This window comes from Macaca fascicularis, chromosome 20 (genome assembly GCF_037993035.2).
Source record: "Macaca fascicularis isolate 582-1 chromosome 20, T2T-MFA8v1.1".
In the NCBI taxonomy this organism is placed as follows: Eukaryota; Metazoa; Chordata; class Mammalia; order Primates; family Cercopithecidae; genus Macaca; species Macaca fascicularis.
In genome coordinates, this window is record NC_088394.1 from 69,357,161 (window position 1) to 69,382,938 (window position 25,778).

At 41.1% G+C, this 25,778-nt stretch overlaps 1 protein-coding gene across 1 annotated transcript in view; it reads left to right on the forward strand.

The window, feature by feature from the left end:
- Positions 1-25,778, forward strand: part of HYDIN (HYDIN axonemal central pair apparatus protein) — a 375,746-nt gene that overhangs the window by 198,180 nt on the left and 151,788 nt on the right. Inside the window, exons 23-35 of the mRNA XM_015443164.3 lie at positions 364-486; positions 1,185-1,263; positions 4,255-4,374; positions 4,634-4,843; positions 6,962-7,099; positions 10,386-10,563; positions 12,986-13,113; positions 17,023-17,156; positions 17,617-17,753; positions 17,986-18,113; positions 18,265-18,456; positions 18,791-18,940; positions 21,518-21,757. Coding sequence (XP_015298650.3) covers positions 364-486; positions 1,185-1,263; positions 4,255-4,374; positions 4,634-4,843; positions 6,962-7,099; positions 10,386-10,563; positions 12,986-13,113; positions 17,023-17,156; positions 17,617-17,753; positions 17,986-18,113; positions 18,265-18,456; positions 18,791-18,940; positions 21,518-21,757 — 1,957 coding nt within the window. The remainder of the gene's footprint in view (positions 1-363; positions 487-1,184; positions 1,264-4,254; positions 4,375-4,633; positions 4,844-6,961; positions 7,100-10,385; positions 10,564-12,985; positions 13,114-17,022; positions 17,157-17,616; positions 17,754-17,985; positions 18,114-18,264; positions 18,457-18,790; positions 18,941-21,517; positions 21,758-25,778) is intronic.

The window sequence follows — 25,778 nt, forward strand, 5'->3', positions numbered from 1 at the left end:
GCCGACTACTTACTCCAGGCCCTGCTCTGGATTGGATACCATATTGGATACCAGTCCTCAGCGAGTCCACATCTAGCAGGGATGGTAAAAATAAGTGTGAAAGGGGAAGCCCAGGGGGCTGTAGATACTTAGAGGAAAGAAATTGGGCCGAGGCTGGTAGTCAGAAAACTTTTTAAGAGCAAGTGAAACCTTAGCTGAGATTTGAAGAAGGCAAGTTCAAGGGAGGGTGTAAGGTGGTCCCTGCGAGACCTGCCTGGTCTGGGATTTGGAGTTTGGCCTTAGAAACTGAGAGCCCACTGAGCACTGATTTGCAAAAACTGATGTCTCCTGTCTCCCCCCATTCCCTGTCCCATGCCTTGGTAGGTTTGTGACGTTGCCGAAGAAGCCCTACAGTGCCCCACTGGCCCAGATGGAGTACATCCCAGCAACCTCAGAGACTGCCAGCTCACCAGCAATCCCCGAGATGGATTTAAATGGTTTTGTTAAGTAAGTGCAAATGCAAAGCCAACATGGATTTTTTGTGGTAGCTTTTCTTTTCTTTACACGGTCTTACATTCTCAATATTCATCCCTCATTGGTTCATTCATCCAGTCACCAGTCAACAGTTTAATAAGTGTTTTCTATGTGTAGGCCCCAGAGTAGACATACAGGATAGGGAGGAGGTACCATCATGAGTCCTGGGGGACTGAGCCCTTCCTATCATTTGTCCAAGGTCTACATATGTCCAAGATCTACAGCCAGTATTGGGTCCAGGGTAGCAAGCACGAAAGGACATAACAATTCGCCAAACATTATATCCTCACAATAAAATGCTCCAATAAATAGGGAAACAACATTAATAACAATAAAATGCTCCAATAAATAGGGAAACAACATTGTCTGAAGAATTGCTAGAGCTTCCTAGGACTTTTTGTAAGTTGGACATGGGCTTGATGGGCCAGTAAAGAAGGGTTGAGCCCCGTGAAAAATTGACAAGTTCAGTGGCCTAGACCACATGTTTGGGGGCATAGGGCAGCAGAGCCCTGACCAGCTGACCTCTTGAGAAAGGTGTCCCTTGATTGAGAAGCCCCCTTACGTATGGGGGTGTGGTAGAGGGAGAAGAGGAAGACAGGGCAGTTATGCACCTGAGACTGTGGTGATGACGGCCCAATGAGTGAATCTCTGCATCTCATTAAACTTCTCAGGACTATCCTTGTGGATGAAGATGCCAGGCCTGAAGAAAAAGAACCAAGAAAAACGAAAGCATCCAGTGTGATCTCAGATGTATGGTGTCCTTTCCCTGGGGAGGGTAGGCAGGTCAAGGGTCCTTCCCATAAAACAAAGGCAGAACCAGGAGCAGAGTGGCCAGTGCAATGCTTGGGTTTAGTTGAGACAAAGCCATATAGCTTTACCCACATTTCTTCCCAGCCAAACACCCAGAGCCAATACTCAGTGAGAGCCCAGGACACCTCAGCACATATATCTTCTCTACAACGGAAAAGCCAGTTATCCCTAAACCTTGGTGATCCTGTGATGTTCCTACACCCTACATAGAGGATACTAAAGGAAAAATATTTTCTTAATAATTCTGTAGCAAAAACAGAAGGAGCTTAAAAATTAATACCCTTAAATTCTCCTTCTAGAATGATGGCCTAAGCAAACTATTGGAGATACAAAGATGTGCATACAAAGATGCTTGTTACAACATTTAGAAATAGAAAAAAAAAATGAAAAAATAATGAAAGATAAATTGCTTTATGTCCATGATGTGATGCAATCTTTTAAAATAGTGTTGAGCGGGATTTTCCTACGGTGTGGGTAGGAGTATGAATTGGCATAACCTCTATAACATACAACGTGGCAAGTATATCAAAATTTAAAATGCATTGTCCCCCTTCTAGAAATTATCCTCCAGATACACCTCCGCATTTGCATAAAGCATGTAACCATCCTTGTACGCTGCAGCTTTGTTTGTAAAAGCAAGAAATATTGGAAACAACTTAATTTCACCAATAGGAGACCGTCTGAATAAACTAAATTACATCTGCACAAGGCAATACTATGAAATTCTTTTTAAAAAATGAGAAAGTTCTCTACATACTAATTTGGCACAATCTCTGATATATTAAGAAAAAATACTCAGTGCAAAACAAAACAAAGTACATTGTGTGCTACCATTTGTATAAAGAAAAATGTCTATTAAAGCAACCAACACTTATTGAGCACTGATCTAAGCTTTGGTTTGTTTGTTTGTTTTTTGTTGTTGTTGTTGTTTGTTTGTTTGTTTGTTTTTTGAGACAGAGTCTCACTCTGTTGCCCAGGCCAGAGTGAAGTGGCACCATCTTGGCTCACTGCAACCTCTGCCTCCTGGGTTCAAGCGATTCTCATGCTTCAGCCTCCCAAATAGCTGGGATTACAGGCACCTGCCACCATGCCTGGCTAATTTTTGTATTTCAGTAGAGACAGGGTTTCACCATGTTGCCTGGGGTGAAACTGAACTTGAACATCTGAGCTCAGGCAATCCACCTGCCTCAGCCTCCCAAAGTCCTGGGATTACAGCCGTGAGCCACAGCCCCAGCAAAGCAGTTTTTTACATTAACTGTTTTACTTCTCCCAGCACCCCTGTGAGGTGGGTACCACCATCTTTCCCCATTTTACCAATGCAGGGACATGTGCATCAAGCCAGGGAGCTAGAAGACTTGACCATCTGGCTTACTCTTAGCTACTGTGTTACCTCTCAAACAGTTACATAGGCATCTTTGCTTGTGCTTGGAATATCTCTGGAATTTAATCTTCATGAGGGCAGGAATTTTTTTCTGTTTTGTTCACTATCATATCCTCAGGATATAGAACTGGTTCTTGGTAAGTCCCCAGTAAATATCAGCTGAATGAAGAGGAATAACTAATTGAACATATAGGAAACTGGACAGTGGGTACCTTAGGAGGGGGGAACCGGAGAACTATAGGGATAGGAGTCTTTTTTAAAAATTTTTTTACCGTATATCCTTTTGAATGTTTTAAATTTGTATCGTGTACAATCAACTTTCTAAAATACTTTAAGTGATGTTTGTGAAGAATGTTCAGTCATATGGAAGATGGCACTCATATTAGGTCAACTGAAAAATCAGAATACAAGTATATACACACACATAATACACAGTCTATATATACATATATATTTATAATATATTTTATATATACATATATACCTATATAATATATATTTTATATACACACATATAATATATTTTATATACACATATATAATATATAATAATATTTATCTACAGTATAACCTGAGATGGATTTTTCTTTCTTTCCTTGGAGCTTTCTGTATTTTAAAATTTTTTTAGAATGAGTATGTGTGAGTATGTAAAACATTTGTCTTTTAAATGTTAATTCTTCTTTTTCTATTTTCAAAGATGCTTGTCATAGAAAACTCAAGAATAGGCCAGAAACAGTGGTTCACGCCTGTAACCCCAGTACTTTGGGACCCAAGGCAGGAGGATGGCTTGAGGCCAGGAGTTCAAGACCAGCCTGGGCAATATAACGAGACCCCAGGGTGTGGTGGTACACGACTGCAGTCCTAGCTACTTTAGGAAGGCTGAGGTGGGAAGATCACTTGAGCCCAGGCATTCGAGGCTGCAGTGAGCTCTGATCATGCCACTGCACTCCAGCCTGGGTGACAGTGACAGACACCTTGTCTCAAAAATAAAATATATGTGTACAAACATATGTACGTATGTGTACATATAAACTCAAGAATACAGAAAAATTAAAGCAAACATCCTCAAAACTCCTATCTTCTTTCTACCCCACTGAGAAAAATTCTAATGAAATTCTTAGCAAACAACTTCCCAGATATTTCTATTTGCCTATGCAAATCTCTGAAGGAATTTACACACACACACCTTCAGACACATGAGGCATATGTAATTTCACATGAATGGAACTGTTTTCACTCAATAATATATTGTGCACATCATTCCCATCCATAAATATACATGCATTATCCTTCATGGATAGACGTACCACACACACTTCCTTTAAAGTGACCACCTATTGATGGGCACCGAGTTGTCTTCCAAAGTTTTGCTGTTATAAGTAATGCTGCCATAAACATCCTTGTGTGTACATTATAGTCATTTGCTCAATTACCTCCCTGGGGAAAAAATGTACTATTTTTATAATCGTATACAACATACTTTATTTTTCTGTCAGTTGATGATCCATTTTGAATGCTTGCCAGCTTTTCCTCACATCTTTAATTTCTAGGAAATAAAAATTAGCTCTGCTGAAATAGAAAGAATATACTCAAGCCATAGCCAGGTGGAGGATCAGGAATCCCTACAGACCTGTGAACAGAATGAGATGCTTTCCATCGGGATAGAAGAAGTAAGTGACACGGTGTGAATCCTGACCTTATCAGACACTAACTTTTCTTTCTAACTGAGCACCTGCCGCACATTAGAAACTTAAATCTCACCAGAGCACTGTTACCATCATTACCATTGTGTGTTTTCAGGGTGCCGGGCTACCTTCTATCAAATGAGTTAAAGACTGGAATTAATGTGTAAATTGACATAACTTTCACTTACCCTTGGCAGGGATTCATCCCATCAGCTGCTCTCTTATAGAATGACTTTCTCTGCAGGTGTTTGATATTTTGCCCCTGTTTGGAGTGTTGCAGCCACACAGTAGCCACCAAATGTCATTCACCTTCTATGGACACTCTAACATCATTGCACAAGCTAAAGCTCTGTGTGAAGTGGAAGAAGGACCCACCTACGAAATAACACTAAAGGGAGAGGCGTCCCTGGTCAACTATTCCTTTGACACCAAGGATATTCACTATGGATTACAGGTATCGCAAACCGTCGGGTGGAGATTTTCTGGTTTTGCCTTAAGCATCTTAAACAAATCTCTCCTGAACCCCAGTCATCGTAGTCTTGCCATCACCCCTGTCCTTGATCTCCCATCTGCCTCCCTAACCCTGACCATCCTCCTGCTGCCAACTGTTGCCAGCTACTTGCATTTGCTTTTCTTATCGTCTCCTGAAACTGAGCATGTTAGATGCTCAAGGTCACTTCTTCACTTTCAACCCAGGAGCCTGTTCCAACTTCTGCATTTCTTTCAATAGCACTACCATTTTCTCCACCCTTGGGTTCACAATCTCCAAGGCTTTTCCTCTGCACTCTCTCCTTCACCTCTCCACATCCTTCTAAGCATCCAGGGTTTGCTGACTCATCACCAGGGTCCCTCTCTGAGTCAGTTTTCTCTTCCCATTGCCACTGATATCACATTGCAGGGTCTCATCAAGCCATGCCTAAATTATTACAGGAGTTCCTCCCACACTGTAATGTGCCTATGAATCACCTGGGAGTCTTGTTCAAGTGCAGATTCTGATTTAGTCAGTCCAGCGACATTTTCCAAAATGGTGTTGTCATCCCATCAGTCCCTGACCAATTAAGCCCAGCAGCATTTGGCAAAGCAACGTGATATTCACCAGAGAGCATGGTTTCGTATTCCAGTTTCACTTCCTCTTCATATTCCGGTTTCACTTCCTCTTTGTATTCTGGTTTTACTTCCTCTTCGGATTCCAGTTTTACTTCCTCCTGACTGCATGATCTTGGACACATCACCTCTCCAAGCCTCAGTGTCCCTCATCTGTAAGGTGGGAATGGAGTAGCAGGCCTATCCCACCAGGAGTTGTCCTTGCTTAAAGTGTCTGGTCAGTGCTGTGCTGGATCAGAGTTGGCTATCCGTTGTCATGAGTTCCTTTGGGTCAGAGCCCATTCCTCCACCTGGGTGAGGCTATCCTAAGCCTCTGTATTAACTGGTGATCTTTACACTGTAAGTTTTACTTCCCATAATTCCCTATTATAGTCCCTACATTTCATTGTGGCCAAGCTGGTCTATCCACTGGCCCCAGTGAACCCCAGCCTTTCATGAGGTTACACTTTCTCTTACCTTATCTTTCCCATCCTCCACTCTACCAAGCCCAAACCTCTATATCCCATAAGACCCAGCTCAGCTCCTTCCACAGTTATCTTTTACTTTACATTCCCTTGGCACTTAATGATAATCTTTGCCATAATATAATATACTTTCCCATTTTTGTTTTGGAATAATTGTCAATTCCATCAGTACACATTCTCTTCCCAATCAGATTTTGTGTTATGCACTTGGAGACCATATCTCCTACCAAATTTCAATGAGGATTGAATCTCCATTACATAGCTCCTTCATGTATAATTACTGAATCGTGCACATGCATGTGTGTTTATAGATCAAAGATTGTGCCTAAAATCTGATTCACCTAGCACCTACTGAGACCATCTCCATGATGCTGACCAAATAGAATTCTCTTTCCTTCCTTGTCTCCAGGGTCCTTTGGGCACTTGGTTTTGGCTCCTCTGAGTATAGTCTTTGAAGCAGTCAGTCCTCACCCTAGCTTTTCCTAAGGACCCCCAAAGCGGCCTGTTTGTGGTTATTGGGCCTGCTAACCCAGCTGGTGAATTATTTTAGCAAAATTCCAAGAAAAAGAACATGACTAGCCTGTTACACCCATGGTTCTCCATCTGAATGGAAAAATTCATTCTAGAACATTCTAAACTCAAATCTTTTGTTTTTCTTACAGTACAGAATCCAGAAGGCAAATGTTTTTAATGTAGAAATCTTACTTTAAGATTCTCTATTACAAATTCCTGTAGTGAAAAAACTGAGACCCAGGAAGGTGAAATGCTCAGCCCCACAGCCATACCTAAACTAAATTGGTTCTTAGAAGAACTAAGAGCCAGGCTTCCAGAGTCTAGTGCCCCAGTAGGCATTTGTTGTGATGCTGAGATGTAGATTGACCAGTCTTTATATCAGGAGCTGTCACACCTTTATCCATGAGGCGTGTTTCTGCACCTTTCTCACGATCAAAGCCACGTCCCAAGAGTGGGTGGCAAAGGAGTCACTCATCTCCTTCTCTTTCAAGCTGTTTGACCACGTCACAGAGAGGGAAATCACGCTGACGAACACGGGGAAAGTCGGCTTTGAGTTCAAAGTTCTGACTGACCCCCAGTCTTCTCCAGACAACCTTCTCCCTGGAGTGCCACTAATCCTGCCTCTCTCCGTAAGTAAACAGTGGGAGGGGCCCGAATTCAAACCTACAAGTCCCACCCCGATGCAGGTGAGTATTCATGGCCAGGATTACAAGTGTGACTTTTTCTTTTTATTAAAACTGAAGAACTCTCAGAAGCAGAAAAAAAATAATAATAAATCCAAGCCACTTCACTCACTTATTAAACAAATATTTAGTCCCTCAGTAGCCAGTTTCCAGGCACCAGGGATATAGCAATCAACAAGACAAATGCAACGCATGGATTTATTTTCCGTGATAATGAGACTAGTTTATTTCCACCGATGTCTTCACACTGCCCTTGTAATTCCCACGGGCTTCCTCTCCACTGACTTCAGCAGGTGTGAAACACCAGCAGACTGCGCTGAGCCAAACTGGTTTCAGAAGCAAACAGAGAAAGTGGTTCCTTGTTCATATTATGTTGATCGACCAGTTTTAAGGAACATTTGCTGAATTTTTCTCATTATGAAAATAGCACATAATTGTTATAGAAAAAAATGGAAAATATTTTTAAAGTGTAATTATTCATAATCTTGTAAATCCAAAGATAATGAGCACCATCGTCTTTGATGATAAAGTCTGTTCTCCCCCTAAATTATCTCACATATTTGGGTTTACTGCTGGTCTCTTTATTCTTCATTGCTCTGTCTGTCCCTACATTAATGCTATACTATTTTAGTTGCTATGGCTTTAAAAATACATCTTAATATCTGTTAGGTCAACTCCCCTTTTGGTTTTTTCCCAATTTGTCTTAGCTAATCTTCTGAATTCACTTTTTTTGGTTTTTTGTTTTTTTGTTTTTCTTTTTGAGACCAGGTCTGGCTCTGTCGCCTAGACTGGAGTGCAGATCTCAACTCCCTGCAACCGCTGCCTCCTGGGCTCAAGCAATCCTCCCACCTTAGCCACCCAAGTAGCTGGGACCACAGGCATGCACCACCACACCCAGCTAATTTTTGTGTTTATTATTTTATTTATTTATTTATTTATTTATTTATTTTAGAGACAGGGTCTTGCCATGTTGCCCAGGCTGGTCTTGAACTCCTGAACGCATCCCAAAGTGCTGGGATTACAGGCGTGAGCCCCATCTCACCCGGCCCAAATTCACTCTTGTGTTTTGTTTCTCTAACTTCCTGACTTGAATGCCTACTTTTATTTTTTTTCTTAGTTAATAATGAAAAAATGTAAGGCTATCCATTTGCCTAAGGACACCTTTAGCCTTATCCCTTATATTTTAAGAAAATTACAGATAAAGTAGATGTCAATTTTATGTGTTTTATACATGTTAATATTTAACTATTATAATTTTCATTATCTAAATTATAGTTGTCTTAAATTATAGTTTTACTTACAAGTATAATTTAAAATACATTTTTCTTTATTTAATTTCCAAATGATTAAGATTTTTGCTTTTGTTATTTAAATTGTTACTAATATTGAGGTTTTTTGAATCATGATCAGATAATATGGTCCTCTAAATTCCTACTTAGTGAATTTATTAATATATTTTAATGACCTAAAGTGATTTTTAATACTAATAAATGTTTGAAAATAATGTTACCTGGGCTATAGAATCCAGATTATCATATCTGGAATCTCTACTAAATTAACCTGAATAATTATAACATTAAAATCTTCTGTATCTTTTTCTGTTTAATTTTTCTAAGACTCAAGAGTGGTATATAAAACTTTTGTCCATTTCTCTATTGTTTTCTACAAATACATGCACCTTTTTGTTTTATACTCTTTTGTTTCTGTGTTGACACAGAAGATCTCATGACTATTAAGCGTTCATCATGGACTGTGTGTTCTGTCTGCCTTCAGTTGCCTTCTTGTTCCCTTTGAATGCTCTGCTTTGAATTCCGCTTTGTTTGGTCTTAATATTGTGATTGCTGCTTTCTTTTTGCGTTACATAATTTGCCCATAGTCTATGTCATTTTGTTTTAGGCTTATCATTCATAAAACATATGTATTGGGATTTTGTTTTTTAATCTACTCTGAGAGTCCTTAAGTTTCAGTAGGAACGTTTAACACATTCTTATGATTAGCAAAACTGAAATGCTTGCTATTATTTCTTTTGTCGTATTTCATTTGTCTATTTTTAAAATTTCCTTAGAGTTTTGTTTCTATTCCATCTTTGTATCTATCATAACTGCTATGTTTTCCTTGCCCTTTTCTAAAGTTTTTTAAAGCATTTGAATTTACATTGCTGCAGTTATTGTAAATTGATAACAACTCTGTAGAGAATAATTTGGCCTTATCTATCAAAATTACACTTTGACCCAGCAATTTCATTTCTAAGAATTTATTCTACATACGTTTTCCTACATTTGCAAAATGATGTGTTTATAAGATTATTTCCTATATAATCTGTAATGGCAATAGCAAAAGGTCAGAAACAAACTAAATGTCTGTCAGTAGGAAACTAGTTTTTAAAAATATATTAGAACTATGTAATGGAATAATACATAGCAACTAAAAAGGATGGAGCAGCTCTAGATGTACTAATATTGAATTAATTGTAAAATATATTGTTAGGTAAAATGAAAGGAAAAGGAAGACCAAAAAAAATCTATATGCTACCATCTGCATTTAAATATACATATATTGCTGGGTTCACTTAGCTAACATTTTACTTACAATTTTTGTTCCTTTGTTAAGTGATCGTTGGTTCATAAATTTCCTTCTTCATGCTGCATTTGATCAGTTTGGATATCAGAATAAAAAAATGGGCATTTCTGTCTTTTCTATTTCCTGAATGGCTCGTAAACTAAATTGATTATATGTTTTTTGAAGGAGTGGCAGAACTTGCTTCAAATGCCGTATATTCCTTTGTCAGGGTAATTATCTTCATTTTTCAGCTTCTATATAGGATACAGATCACTCCAGGGTTTTTACATTTTGTTATTCATATTTTTCTAGGAAATTGTTAATTTCACAAAAATGTTTTAATATATTGACATAAAGTTTTCTCATAATCATATATGTACTATTTTACTATATATTTATGAACCATTTTTCTTTTTACATTTTTGGTGACTTTTCTCCTTATCTTCTTAATCAGTCTTACCAGTTTTGTGTATTTTATTCATCTTTTTTCAAAAAACCAGTTTTTAGATGTATGAAGCTCTTCTGTTTCTTTGCACTCTATTTCATTAAATCTCTTACTCCTTTCCTTCTTTTTTTAGGTTTACTCTGTCATTATCGTTGTTGTTTTAAGTAATTTAATGAGTTGAGCCTGTAGCACATTCGTTTTCCCTTTCCTGGTCTTTCTACTGCGTAGGGCTTTATCAGTTCACATCAAGAGCAGGCATTGAAAGTTTACTACCTTCCTGGAGTTCCTGAGGTCTTTAAAAGGAGTTTCCAGATACAGATCGCCCACCTGGACCCAGAAAATATCACTCTGAGTGGAGAGGGAATCTTTCCCCAAATCTGCCTCGATCTCCCCAGGAACCTCACAGGTACTACTTCACACTGGAGTAGTTCCCCACTGGGGGACAAAACGAACATTTTAACTTTGCTTATTGGAAGGTTGCTGGCTACTTACTTTATTTGCTTGGAAATCCCCAGTGGTTCTCTTCCATGTCATTCGTCAATTGCCAAATTGGTGACCTGAGTTTGCCGAGATAAGAAATGGTCTATGGCAGCCCCAAATGACGAACCGTGGCCAATTTGGCCATTATTGAATTACTGACAGAGGGATCAGGAAATTTACCTCTAAAGGCTTTTCCTCCTCCCATGTACTTTCCTTCTGGCCCCAGTCTCCTTTCCCTGTGACATTCTCCTAGACACCACTGGGAAGGTGAGAGCCAATGAGCTTCCAGGCATAGAATTCTCAAAGTATAAACTGCACAGAAAGGCAGACACAGATTCTGAGCCCTTATGTTGGCATTACACAGGGTGAAGTCTAAATTAGACTTTAGTAATTGTCTTCCCACTTACATTTTCCGGTTGTATCTGGACCCCAGGACTAGCCTTTTGTACCAGAATATTTCTGTCTTGGCGGATTCCAAACCCCAGCTGAGCAGCCCTTTTAGCTATAGACTGTCTCTGGCTCTTTGTTCCTGACGTCAGTTATAGGACGATGGGTCAGGGAAACCTCTCACTCTATGAATCTCTCTTCAAGCTCCTTGAAATCTACTTTCCCCAGAAAGCTTCAGACTAAGTCCTCCCACCCAGCCTTTCCTCTTACCCCATTCCCTGAAGTCACTAACTCTCCTGTTTATAATCATCCACTGAATTCTAATTGTCTGCTCCCTGAAAACTTGAAAAAATATATATATATGTGTGTATATATGTGTGTGTGTGTGTGTGTATATATGTGTGTGTGTGTATATATGTGTGTGTATATATATATACACACACAACACCCTGTCTCTATTTTAAAAAGGTCTCACTCTGTTACCCAGGCTGAAATACAGTGGTGCAATCATAGCTCACCGTAATCTTAACTCTTAGGCTCAAGGGATCCTCCCGCCTCAGCCTCCTGAGTAGCTGGGACTACAAGTGTGCACTGCCATGCCTGGCTAATTTCTTTTATTTTATTTTTTAAGAAGGGATCTCACTTTGTTACCCAGGCTAGTCTTGAATTCCTGGTCTCGGGTGATCCTGCCATCTCAGCCTGCCAAAGCACTAGGATTACAGGTGTTGAGCCACAGTGCCTGGCAATAAATGTCACTAACACTAAGACCATGTTACACTCTCGTATACAGAGTTCCAGCCAGATGAGGGTTACTCCAGCTCCACATATAATTTTCGGGAAGGAAAACCTTTGCCGTACAGTTGAAAACTGGGCACCCAGCTGGCCTCATCAGGGCAGTAGACATGGTTTGGCCAGTAAGGGCTTTAAAATAATTTAAACTTGAACACCATTAGTTGGGTCTTCTGTTCTCCAGCTCACTATATTCACAGCATTTCCTACTGTTTTATAATAGGCTTTTTAAAATTTTTTTATTTATGTATTTATGCATTTATGTATGTATGTATTTATTTATTTATACAGATTCTTGCTCTGTCACCTAGGCTGGAGTTCAGTGGCAGGATCTCAGCTCACTGCAACCTCCACCTCCAGGGCTCAAGCGATTCTTATGCCTCAGACTCCCCAGTAGCTGGGATTACAGCCATGCACCACCATGCCCAGCTAATTTTTTGTATTTTTTGTAGAGATGGGGTTCGCCATGTTGCCCAGGCTTGTCTTGAACTCCTGAGCTCAGGCAGTTCACCTGCCTCAGCCTCACAAAGTGCTAGGGTTACAGGCGTGAGCCACCACACCTGGCCTTTAGTAGGCATTTTAAATAACTTTCCTACCTTACCTTTCAAAGTATTTGAATTTGCAATGGCATAGTGGTAAATTCAGGTGGGAATCTCTCCACTGATTACCTACCCTCCCTGATTCAGGATGATGTGGCATATTTAGTGTTAATTAAAGCAAATTGACCCAAACATATTTTTTGTTAATTGAGATTTAATAAACGTAAAAAGTGGCTTAAAGGGTGACTGGCTGGCTGGGTTTGTCCAGCACTGGGAGAGCTCCAGGGTGTAGTGGTTTAAGTGCTAGAACCAAGAAAGCCCCAAGCAAGCCAGGATCAAGTGGGTCACCCTACGAGTGGCTTCGAATGTTACTGCCTTCAAGTTCTGGAGAACCAGCCAGTCATTCAGTAAAGCCTAATCTCACTGAACTCAGTGAGGTCTCTGATACAAATTCAACTCTCACATCACCTCACCCTCTGAAGCAGGGAAAGCAGGGCAGACGAAGTATCCAAAAGTCCACTTCCCTTCCCACCTTACCAGGGGCTGAGAGTCTGTGTTTGGGACATCATTCATATTTTTCTGACCTTCCTGATTCTGCTCTCCTTCCAACCCCTACTCCCTACCCCGGCACAGCGAATGAAAAGTATGAAACGTTCTTGAATCAAGCCAGGAAAAACACAGACAAAGACTATAACAAATGTGAAACACTCGATCACTTTGACATAATAACTGAGGAAGTGCCAGAGGATGAGCCTGCTGAGGTAAGGCAGCTCCGGGTGCGCAGGATGCCTTTGCAGAAGGGCGCTGTGTGCAGAGTATGTGGGGTGCATGTGCAGAAGGGCGCTGTGTGCAGAAGCCCAGGGGCAAGAACATGGCCTCTGAGGTACAGAAAGGAGAAAGACAGAGATAAGGCAAAGAAGCAGGAAGCTAGGAGAGGCAAGATGAGCCCAGGAGGTGAGCTATCAGGTGACTGACCTATTAAGGTTTTTGGACTTCATCCTGAGGGCAACCAGAGGTGTGGCCTAATCAACTTCGCATCTTTAAGAGATCCCTCTGGCTGCCTTGCGGAGCTCTGAGGGGACAGGAACTTGGGGATGATGAGAGTAGATTCGAGAGATCAGTTTTTTAGAAGCTGTTGGAGGGCCAGGTGCAGTGGCTCATTCCTATAATCGCATTACTTTGGGAAGCCAAGGATGGCCTGAGGCCAGGAATTTGAGACCAGCCTGGGCAACATGGTGAAACTCCATCTCTACAATTTTTTTTAAGCTGGTGGAGTAATTCTAGGTGAGAGATGGTGGTGCTGTAAGCAATGGTGATGACAGTGGGGACAGGGCGAACTGGTTCAAGGAATATTCCAGAAATGGAATGGTCAAGACTTAGGCATTGACTGGATATGGGTGTGGGGTTGAGGGGACCTCTAAGTCTTACTTGGATGACAAGGTAAGGAGAGGGGACTGAGACAGGAAACTCAGGAGGAGAAGCGAGGTCTTGGTGAGAGGAGAGGGAAAGGAAAGGAGTTCGACTGCTTCCCGTGGCTACCGAATGTGAGATTTCTGTGTATCATCTGCGAAGAGCAGCCAGTAGGGAACTGGAACCACTGCTGGGCACCTCGGAGGGAGAGAGAGGTTGGAGAAAGTGACTTGAGAGTCATCAGATGATCATTGCAATCACAGGAAATGGGGAGATTCCTAGGAAGTGTGTCTAGTGAGCAGGAAGAAAGGCAGATTCAGAATGGAGCCCCCAAATACCCCAGCATCTGAGTGGGGGAGAGGGGTGGCCAAAAGGTTCTGGAAAAGTCAGGAGCATGTGGTGCCACAGAGGTGGGAGCCAAGTGAGGGTCTCTGGAGGAGAGAGCTTCTCAGCTTATAAATAAAGGATGGGATAGGAAGGCAAAATCCCAATATGTCCTCCCTTATCACCCCTGAAAGTCCTGTTTTAACGGTCTATTCCTGACCATGACAGCTGCCATCCCCCTGTGCTCTTCTTTCCAAATGCAAATGTGCATGAGAATATGTTCTAAGGAAGAATCATATATGTGGCTAGAGAGCCCTTAGGTTGGTTAAGAGGCAGCTCTAATGTGGGGGAGAACGGTGTCATGGGAGAGACTGGGAGCACCAAAGCCCACTGGCGATTATTTGTTTTGCAGAAGCCTGGTTCAAGTACCAGATGCTAAAAGTGAACCTTAGCACCAAGGATGATCATAATTAGTAACATCAGTTACCACTTATTGGACTCATACGAAGCCTGTGCCACACTGTTAACCTGCACTGTTGTCTTGTTAAATCCTCCCACAATGAGGGTGGGGGGAGAATGATGCCGCTGTCATCTAAATTTTAGTTTTACAGAAGTGAAGTGCATGTCCCAAGGCAAGCACAGAGCTAGGATTTGAACCCAGGCCTGCCCAGCTGCTAAGATGGTCTCTTAGCCTCTGCCTTCTCCTGCCAGCCCCGGGCTGCCCACTGGAAGCAATGATGTGTCTCCACCTGCTTACTGGGTTCCCACGCTGCACCTTATCAAAGCCTAGGAGAGCAGTGGGGTGGGGTTTCTGTGAATATGATGGTACGTGCAGAGCCAAGCTGGTTCCCTTGAGTAGGGCAGGGTGGACCACTCGTGGCTCAGGAGCCAAGTACAGAGTTGGCTTTGTTGCTCTAGAATTCGGACAACTGGGAGGGCTGTCAGCGGACCCTGCTCCTCTCCCAATTTGTCACACTTCCACTCTCACCTCCTGTGCCTCACTGGGCCATGGCACACATTAACCTTCCCTGCTGGGCCCTAGACCTAGCTAAGGATTAGCCCTTTGCAAACAGTATTTGTCAACCTTTTCCATTATCACTCCCTAAAAATCCATTTTAGACCTTTTTTCCTAATACTCTCCATGAAATATTTTTATTTGTTATATATAAAATGGAATCTCCTTGAATAGTTTGATATATACTTTTTAACTTTTTATTTTGAAATAATTATAGATTTACAGGGAATTTTTTAAAAAGTGTTTTCCCAACAATAACATCTCGTATAACTGTAGTACAACATCAAATCCATGAAATTGACGTTGGTACAGGCCACAGAGCTTATTCAGATTTCACCACTTTTCTATGCGTGTGTGTATGTGTGTGGTGCAGTTCTGTGCAGTGTTATCACATGTAGATTTGTGAACCCACCACTGCAATTAAGATTCAGAACTATTCCATTACCACAAGGATTCCTCATGCTTCCTGGGGAAATAAAATTAAAAACAAAATCTCCTTCCAACCCAGAAAATCTATCCACAAAGGTAGAAGAGAAAGAAAACAATTTTATTATTGAATAAGCATTAAACCAGAATGTAATGCACATCACAGGCAATCTGCTGAGAGATTGCAAAGACAGAAGGAAGTCTGCCCCTCCTATAGAGCCAACCAGATCCAAGCCATTTCATTCATGTTCTCAGAGTAAATAATGGCTAGTCTCAAGTAAGAGGACTTGACACCATCATTTGTCACACATAGTTTATCCTAAATCGACATGGTAATGGAGGTGACCAACTGTGTTAGCTAATTGGCTTTATCCAAAGGAAAAACAAACTTATCTTTCTAGCAGGGCCCCATGGAAGCTAGGCTCCCATCCTCTCCCAGAAACTGGGACTAGGGACTTCCTCTTCCTTGTTAATTACATGTCAAAGAGATGGTTCCCAGGTTCTTAAGAAAGACACTTCTGGGTCCTAAAGCTGGCAAGAGGCTTATTTCACTTTTTAAAAGATTTATCTACATTTCGAAGAGATAACATTTCAAAGAACTTAAAATTACAGATGTTCTAAACTAAATACTCTAAGCAAAGGGGAGGAGAAGTCTCTTCCCTTATTTTCAACAAGGAGAACTAAGCCTCATTTTCCATTTGTTTTTGGCCTTACATGTGACTAGGTTATAACCACACCCACTCCTCTCTCCCTGTCCCTTATCTCTGGCAGCCACTCATCTGTTCAGCCTTTTATTATTTCAAGAATGTTATATAAATGGAATCATACAGCACATCGCCTTTTGAGATTCACTTTTTTCATTCCCCATAATGCCCTTATAATCCATTCAAGTTGTGCACCTCAATAATTCATTCCCGGCCGGGCGCGGTGGCTCACGCCTGTAATCCCAACACTTTGGGAGGCCGAGACGGGCGGATCACGAGGCCAGGAGATCGAGACTATCCTGGCTAACATGGTGAAACCCCGTCTCTACTAAAAATACATTAATTAGCCGGGCGCAGTGGCGGGCGCCTGTAGTCCCAGCTACTCGGGAGGCTAAGACAGGAGAATGGCGTGAACCCGAGAGGCGGAGCTTGCAGTGAGTGGAGATCACGCCACTGCACTCCAACCTGGGGGACAGAGCGAGACTCCGTCTCAAAAGTAATAATAATAATAAAATAATTCATTCCCTTTTACTGCTGAGTATTCCATGGTATGGATATACTGATTTGCTTACCCTCCCCACACCCTTCCCAGGAAAAATTTAATGCCTTAAACATACTGTGTATCTGTTTCTGTTCTGTAGCCCTTTGGGGGTCACAAATCATTGTAATATTTAAGATATTTTCCACCACCCTCCAAGAGCTAATTTTTGCCTCTTTGGGGGTGATATTGTCCCTGTTGAGAATGCATGTTCCTAAAGAATTTGCTGACTTGCTCCTCTTTCTTGCTTCAGGTAAGTGCTCATCTCCAGATGGAGGTAGAAAGACTTGTAGTCCAAAGCTATGTCCTAGAACATCAGAAAACAACCACCCCCGATCCTATGGATGACACCTGCTTCAGCCATCGGAGTCGCCGCAAACTGGCCAAGTGAGTGGTTTCCAGTGACCGCCCTTCTGTGCTGTGCTTGTTTCAGAGTGTAGCAGAGCAAGCAGTGCTGCCTCGTGCAGCTCCCTGAAACACTGGCTGATCATCTCGGAATGAAATCCACTCATCTCAGTTACCCGCCATCCCCTAGCATCAAGCCAGCCGGGCAGGTTTCTGCCTCTTCAAGTGAGAACAATACAGCTATGTCGAATGGACAGGCTCCGCTTCAGGTCTATAAGGGCCCACACTGAACGTGTTCTGAGATAATGGCCAAAACAGCGATGTGAATCTCTGGGGGAGTTAACATTGTTTCTAGTCTCTGTTTGCATAGCCATTCGTTGTTCTCCACTCTGGAGAATAAAATTGTGCACAAGAGGTAGAAAAAAAAAATCAGACTCTTTCACTTTTGGAAAAGTAGACTTCCAGGTTTGAAAGGGACTAGTAAGTCTATTAACCATTTCAGAGTCCAGCTGCCAGAGTACATCCTGGACTTTGGCTACATCATCCTTGGCGACGTCCGAACCCACATCATCAAGATCACCAACACCAGTCACTTTCCAGTGTCATTCCACGCAGACAAGCGTGTCCTTCATGAGACAGGTACCCAGGCTGGGGAGACCCTTTCCTATTGCACGTGGTCATTTCTCACAAGGAACCCATCAGTACAATCCTCCTGGAATAGCATTTGTGCCTCTGGGATCAGCTAAAAGGATTCTTGGGCTATTCAGTGATCCTTTAAGCAGTCATTCTGACCCAGTGGGGGCTTTCTCTAGAGCAGCTCTTGTTCGCTGTTTCTCTTTCCCACTAAGAAATTTTTTTTGTTTTGGTCCAGGATTCAGTACCAAGCTAGATCGTGTAAAGAATCTGCCTCATTGTGAAACGGAAATATTTGAAGTGAGGTTTGACTCACAGGGGGCCAATCTTCCTGTTGGAAGCAAAGAAGTCATTCTGCCCATCAAGGTACAAGGCACCACTGGGCCCACCCGGCCCTGCAGGTTTCCAGCTCTGCTTGCTGATCGCCCTAAGATAATCCGGTTATTATGTCAGAGCTGTGATTCTTGTTTTCACCAAACCCATGCCACATGATAACTGCAGTTTATACCCTCTCCAGGTGGTTGGAGGGCCAACAGTTCACATCCGTCTCCAAGCCAAGGTGACCATTCCAACCATGACTCTCTCTCATGGAAAAGTGGACTTTGCCACAATTCAGTGTGGACAGTGCCTGGTGGAAACTATTCAGCTTTCCAATCATCTCCAAGTGCCTTGTGAATGGTTTGTCCAGAGCCAAAAGCCTGTTGACAAGGTAAACGAACTGTGGCCCATTGGTCCTCCTTTCTCCATCTCCATTTCAGCCAGATTTGTAACTCTAGGCCTTGGCGCTCATCATTTCAACCTCCTGCTCAAAGACTCAGTGGCAACAGTTGCCTCCTGAATAAAACCTGGGCCCTTAGCCCAGCACTTGAGGTCCTATCAGGCCATGCTGTCAGGTGGAATGTCTTATTCATCCTTGTACCTCTGGTATCTACACATTCCCTGACACCTGAGAGGTACTCAGGAAATGTGGGTTGTGTGAGTGGAAGGTAAATGAGCTCATTTTCCATAGAAGGTGATCTAATTGTCTAATATGTGTAAACCAGCTGGAGAAACACATGCCGAAGTACTTAAGACAGAAACTACGTGCTGAATTAAAGCCAAAGACACGGATCTTCGAAATCCAGCCCATTTCTGGAGTCCTGGATCCTGGTGAGAAGTCCAACGTACAGGTGAAATTCATGCCAAAAGAAGAGGTGAGCTTTAAAGAAACATGGCTTCATTTTGATTCTCTGGACCTCTTTGAGCTTTACTCAAAGTCCATGCTTGTTTGGGTCTCAAGGGAAGCTTTGAGTGACCTGTGCCTGGCTTTTCTGAGTATGGCATCTCAAGCACTTCTGGTTCACATAGGAGCTGTGTGGCCTGGTGGTCTGGAATCAACGGACTAAAATATCAATTTTTATCAGAAGGCCGGGTTTAGTAGCCTTCTGCCTCTGCACACTTACATGCTGTGTGTCTTTGAGGAAATTACTTAGCCTCATTCAGTCTCAGTTCACTCATAAATAAAATAAAAAATAGTAATATTGTATATCAAAAGTCCCTAATTGAAATTCTGAAACCCAATAAGATCCAAAACTAGGGGTGGGGGGTTTGAGATTTCATAAGCTTCGGACCACAACTCATTTGGCAGAAAAATCTCATCTGAATTGACATGAGACCATTTAACCTTTATTTGTACCACTTAGTTTTCAGAGTCAAACATTGCCACCAACCATTAATGTGTTTGATTACAGGGGACCTGCCCCAGACCCTGCTGAGGGTGTTAGGTAACATAGGGTATATACACTGTGTTTACTATTTTAAAAATCTGAATTTGAAAGTATCTGGCCCCTGGGTTTCGGATAACTTATTGTCAACCTGTAATGACTACCTCCTGAGGTCATTTTGAAGATTAAACGCACAGTATTGAATAAAGTACACAGCATGCTGCTCTATGTAAGTAAGTCTCTCAATAACTATCATCATCAGTAGTTGTGAAAAGTACGTCCCGGTAGATGGCCTCCTGGAGCCTCATAAATGTTTCTTTTGTGAACGTAATCAACTCAAAGCTACTTCTGACCAGGAACATAGTAAAATTAATAAAATCCTAGAACCAGAGAGAATCTCAAGAGGTTGCACTGGAAAAACTTTTATTCAAAACCTAAGGCACTTGGGAAATATATTTTTCTCTATTCTGTTATTTTAAAAGAAAAATTGATCTGTGTTTTATAGAGGAGCTATGGTTAACTCCCACTTTCCTTGTAATCGCCTTGAGGAAGTGCTTAAGCAGCTTCAGTGAGAAAGAGAAAAAGCAAACAACTTCCTATCTCATTCTAAAATAAAACCCATGTTTTTATCATTATCAAAATCTTCCCAGTTCATTTAAAAGAAAATTAGTAATATGTTTGTCATTCTTAAAGAGTCTTAACATTTTCAAAGGGTTTACTCAAGATTGTGGATTTTTTCCATTACTTAATGAGGGAAATATAAAAAAAAAAAAAAAAAGGTTTGTTCAAGCAGTTTCATGAATGTTGAGTTGGAATTAGTCAAAGTTAATAAAATGTTTCCAGCAATTAAGAGATAAATTTATTAGCTGTATACAAGGAATTGGTTAGCCCTGCAGGCCATACAATCCATATATCTGCATCATCATCAGCAGCAGCAGCGCCAAGAAATCAATGACATCCAGACCAACAATTCTTAGGCTTTATAACATGCTCAAGAAAATGAATGAAATGTTTTAGAAAGATTTCCATAAGCAGCAATTAAAATATAGAAGTTTGAATCATAAGGTACTAAGCCCATAACTATATAGAAACCCCTCTGAGCCAATAATTTATCTTACTGTGTCCAGCAATAGATATTTCTGTGTGTATGTCTGTATACATTCCATCCATTTGCTTTTTCCCCTTCAAGCTAAGATAGGAGGTCTTCAAATTGTGATTTTCCTAATTTCCACTCAAACCAAGCCACAAGTCCAGCTATACCAGAATAACCTAGGCATCTGGTTAAAAATGCTGAATCCCAGCCTTACTCTGCCCCTACAGAGTCAGAGTTTCTAGGGATGGAATGTGAGGATCTGCGTGTTTAATAGGTTCCCCAGTGAAATCAGACTAGGAACTATGGGATGGAAAGTAGATTTGGGTACCATTTTGAGAAGACATATGAGTAGTTATGATATCACTACTGACCAGTATCTGGTTGTAATTGTATCTGATGAACTGAATGCCCCAGCTCTGGCATTCTGCCAAACTCTGGGAAAATACGCAAAGTACACGCTTCAGAATCATCACTCCTCGGGAGCAAGGGAGCTGGGGTCTTTTTACCGTAAATCCCCAGAGTCATTGCTTGATAACTAATTCCAGATGGTATCATTTCCCTGGCTTTTCTGCCCTGCCCTCCCCTGCCCATGAGCAGCAGGGTCCATGAAATGAGAACCTTTAGGCCCAGAGGTGCAGACAGTGGCAGTTGGAAGTCTGAGCACACTGGAAGATCCGAGGGATGTGACAGTGACACTCAGAGGGCTTGCTATACATGATGAAGCACTTGATACAAGTCCTGGAATGCTAGATACCCAGAATGTATTTGATATCTAGCACTTGGTACAATGCCTGCCATGCTAAATAGCCAGTACTTATATTAATTCAGTAATGCAAATTACTCCTATGCAATTTTATTATAAGTTTTCTCTCTTAATCTAAATAGATAAGTTTTTTCCCCTCAGCGGTGTTTTGTTTTACATGACATGTAGTGGAAATAAATTCAGATGCTTGTTTTGTTTTTATGTTTTCCAGAAATTCTACAGCCAAACCCTGGTGTTTCAGATTGCCCAGAGTGCTCAAAAGCTTACCCTGCTGGCACGTGGGCAAGGTCTAGAGCCACGCCTGGAATTTAGTCCTTCAGTCCTGGATCTGGGGCCACTGCTACTTTGTGCACCTGGAGACGAGGCCGAGGTGATAGTGAAGAATCCTTGCAACTTCCCCATTGAGTTTTATTCCTTAGAATTTGATCAGCAATATCTCATAGAAGAAAAGGTGAGCAGAGGCCAAAGCCAAACTCTGTTTTTCTACACGTGCTGGACCCTGCTACGTACTCATGCTCTTTTCTCTGCATGCAATAACATCCTCCTGGCCTTTCCTGTCTTTTTCCCCTTGAATTCTTCCTTGTCAATTTAGTGATTACTTCTCTAGAGCCTTTTCTGAGCTACTTCCCTTGAACTGAGTAGAATCCTAGACATTTTAAGCAGCTAATTGAAAAGCTAATGCATGTTCATGGTTAAAATTCAAACAGTAAAGAACCATACGTAGCAACTTGCCAATATCATTGTATTTGAACTTGAGTTACTTGTAGACAGCATGTAATTGGATCATTTTTAAAAATATCTTTTGCCAATCTCTGACTTTAGTTTATATATTTAGACAGTTTACATTTAGTGTAATTATTGCTATGTCAGGACTTAAGTCTACCATTGCATGTTTTATTGTTTTTTGGTCTGTTTACTTTTTCCTACTTTCCTGTCAGTTGCTTCAACATTATTTAAAATTCCATTTTTATTTACTCAGAGTGTTTTTTGGGTTTATCTCTTTGTATAGCTCATTTAGTTATTGCTATAGGTATTACGTTATCTACACATAACATTATAATCAACTGGTATTGACATTTTACCAGTTCTAGTGGAATTTAGAAAACTTTCCTCCATTTAACTCCCTTCAGCCTTCTGATTTTTAATATAACTGTCTTAAATATTTTTCTTTTTTTCTTTTTCTTTTTTTATTTATTTATTTATTTATTATTATTATACTTTAAGTTGTAGGGTACATGTGCATAACGTGCAGGTTTGTTACATATGTATACTTGTGCCTTGTTGCTGTGCTGCACCCATCAACTCGTCATTTACATCAGGTATAACTCCCAATGCAATCCCTCCCCCCTCCCCCCTCCCCCCTCCCCCCTCCCCCCTCCCCATGATAGGCCCCGGTGTGTGATGTTCCCCTTCCTGAGTCCGAGTGATCTCATTGTTCAGTTCCCACCTATGAGTGAGAACATGCGGTGTTTGGTTTTCTGTTCTTGTGATAGTTTGCTAAGAATGATGGTTTCCAGCTGCATCCATGTCCCTACAAAGGACACAAACTCATCCTTTTTGATGGCTGCATAGTATTCCATGGTGTATATGTGCCACATTTTCTTAATCCAATCTGTCACTGATGGACATTTGGGTTGATTCCAAGTCTTTGCTATTGTGAATAGTGCCGCAATAAACATACGTGTGCATGTGTCTTTATAGCAGCATAATTTATAATCCTTTGGGTATATACCCAGTAATGGGATGGCTGGGTCATATGGTACATCTAGTTCTAGATCCTTGAGGAATCGCCATACTGTTTTCCATAATGGTTCAACTAGTTTACAATCCCACCAACAGTGTAAAAGTGTTCCTATTTCTCCACATCCTCTCCAGCACCTGTTGTTTCCTGACTTTTTAATGATCGCCATTCTAACTGGTGTGAGATGGTATCTCATTGTGGTTTTGATTTGCATTTCTCTGATAGCCAGTGATGATGAGCATTTTTTCATGTGTCTGTTGGCTGTATGAATGTATTAGCTAGCACTATAATTATTGTTTCAACTGCTGAACATACATTTGAAGACCCCAGAGGAAAGGGAAAATGTATTATATTTGTCTCTCTTTTTACTCTTTCTGTCCTTTCTTCCTTTCTGATATGCCAAGATTTCTTCTTTTATTTTTAACTTTCTGTTTAGAGAGCTACTTTTAGCTCTGCTGTTAGGGTATGCCTGCGGATAGAAATTTCTTAGTTTTCCTTCGAGAATGCCTTGACCTCCCCTGTCATCATTGAAGGATTTGTTCACTGGATATAGAATTCTGAGCTGACGGTTCTTTCATCCCTTGCAATATATGCCACTTTCTTCTGGCCTCCATGGTCTGATGAGAAATTCAATTATTTGAGTAATTTTTTTTCCTCTTTAGGGAAGATTTCATTTCTCTCTCAGTGCTTTCAGGAATTTTTCTGTGTCTTAGTTTACAGAAGTTTGACTATAATGTGTCTTGGCATAAATTTCTTTTGGTTTATTCAGTGTGGGATTTGCTGAGATTCTTGAATCTGTTGATCTTTATCTTCTTTCCAATTTGGAAATTTTTCAGGCATTATTCATTTGAGTACCTTTTTCAGCCTCATGCTCTTTCTGCTCTCCTTCCAGGGCTCAAATGACACTCAGATATTTTGTTACTGTTTTATAGCTCTTTAAGGCCCTTTTCTCTTTTTTTTAAGACTATTTTATCTGTTATCCAGAGTAAGTAATTTCTATTATCTTGTCTTCAAGTTCACTGGATTGTGACTTTCTAGGTCTTTTTAGTAAATAGAACTAGGGAATGTGATTTTTAAGAGGGGAAAAAAATCATAACACATAATGATGTTTCAAATCCCAATTTAAGATTATAGGATTTTATCTAAATTCTTTTATGATACATTTGTTTCTGCTTTCTCTTGAAAATCATGGATATAAACTTACTTATCAATTTATCGTATAAAATATACATTTAGCCAGGCACAGTTGTACACACATAATCCTAGCATTTTGGAAGGCCAAGGCAGGAGGACTGCTCGATCTCAGGAGTTTGAGCCCAGCCTGGGCAACATAGCAAAACCCTATCTCTACAAAAAAAATACAAAATACTTTGGGAGGCCGAGGCGGGTGAATCACGAGGTCAGGAGATCGAGACCATCCTGGCTAACAGGTGAAACCCCGTCTCTACTAAAAAATAAAAAAGTAAAAAAATTAGCCAGGCGTGGTAGCAGGTGCTTTTAGTCCCAGCTACTTGGGAGGCTGAGGCAGGAGAATGGTGTGAACCCGGGAGGCGGAGGTTACAGTGAGCTGAGATCGTGCCACTGCACTCCAGCCTGGGTGACAGAGTGAGACTCTGTCTCAAAAAAAAAAAAAAAAAAAAAGTACAAAATAATTTAGCTGGACATGCCGGCACACGCCTATAATTCCAACTACTTGAGAGGCTGAGGTGGGAGTTCCAGTTGAGCCTGGGAGGTCGAGGCTGCAGTAAACCAAGATCATACCACTGCATTCCAGCCTGGGTGACAGAGTGAGACCCTGTCTTAAAATAAAATAAAATAATTAATAAATAGCTTCAAAATAGTAATATCAATATTCCCACTAATAGTAAGACTACTGAGTCCTATTATCCATAAGCATGGTGAGGCCTCTGTACTGTGTTCCAGCAGCTCCCCCAGATCCACATCTCATGCTCCCCACCCTGCTGCCCTACCTTGAGCTACACCTTTGTCTAATAACCTTAGTGTCCTACTCTTTGAAACAGCCTCTTAATTCCCTCCTATGAGCAATATTAAAATTAGCTAGTAATCTCTTTCTTTTTCCCTCTCCCCTTTCCATCTTCTAATTTAAAATGATTTTATTTCCAGTTAATACCAGCTGAGTAGTCATCTCATGTACCCTTCCCCCATATTTGCTACTTGTATTTTATCTGTATTGTCAGAGCTTATAATATTAAGGTGGCAGGACTTAATTTCCATCGTGGAGTCTTAGTTTTACACTAAGCATATTGAATGCCCAACACCAATGCTTACAATGAAGCTTCTCCAATCACTTCTGGATTATCTACAGTTCATTCTCTGGTGGATTTCTCAGGCAGGGATCATGGGAATGATATTCTCTGAGTATTCAAACATTCATAACCATTTATCTGTGACTTTTGAAGATCAGATACAATATTCTTGGCTTACATTTTCTTGACTTGACTATTTTAAATGTGTTGCTCCATTGTTTCCTCATAAGATATTGCTGTCCGTGAAGCCCAGCGCTGTATTTGTTATCTTTTGCTGCATAATAAATTAGCCCCAAACTTACTGACTTAAAACAGTAAACATTTGTCATCTTGTGCTTTCTGTGGGTCAGGAATTTGAAGGTGGCTTAGGTGAGGGGGGATTATTCTGCTTTCTCTGGACCGTCCCCCACTCAGCCTTTGAATCTTCTGTCTTCTTTGCTTCCAATGTTGATAGCCTGCTTAGT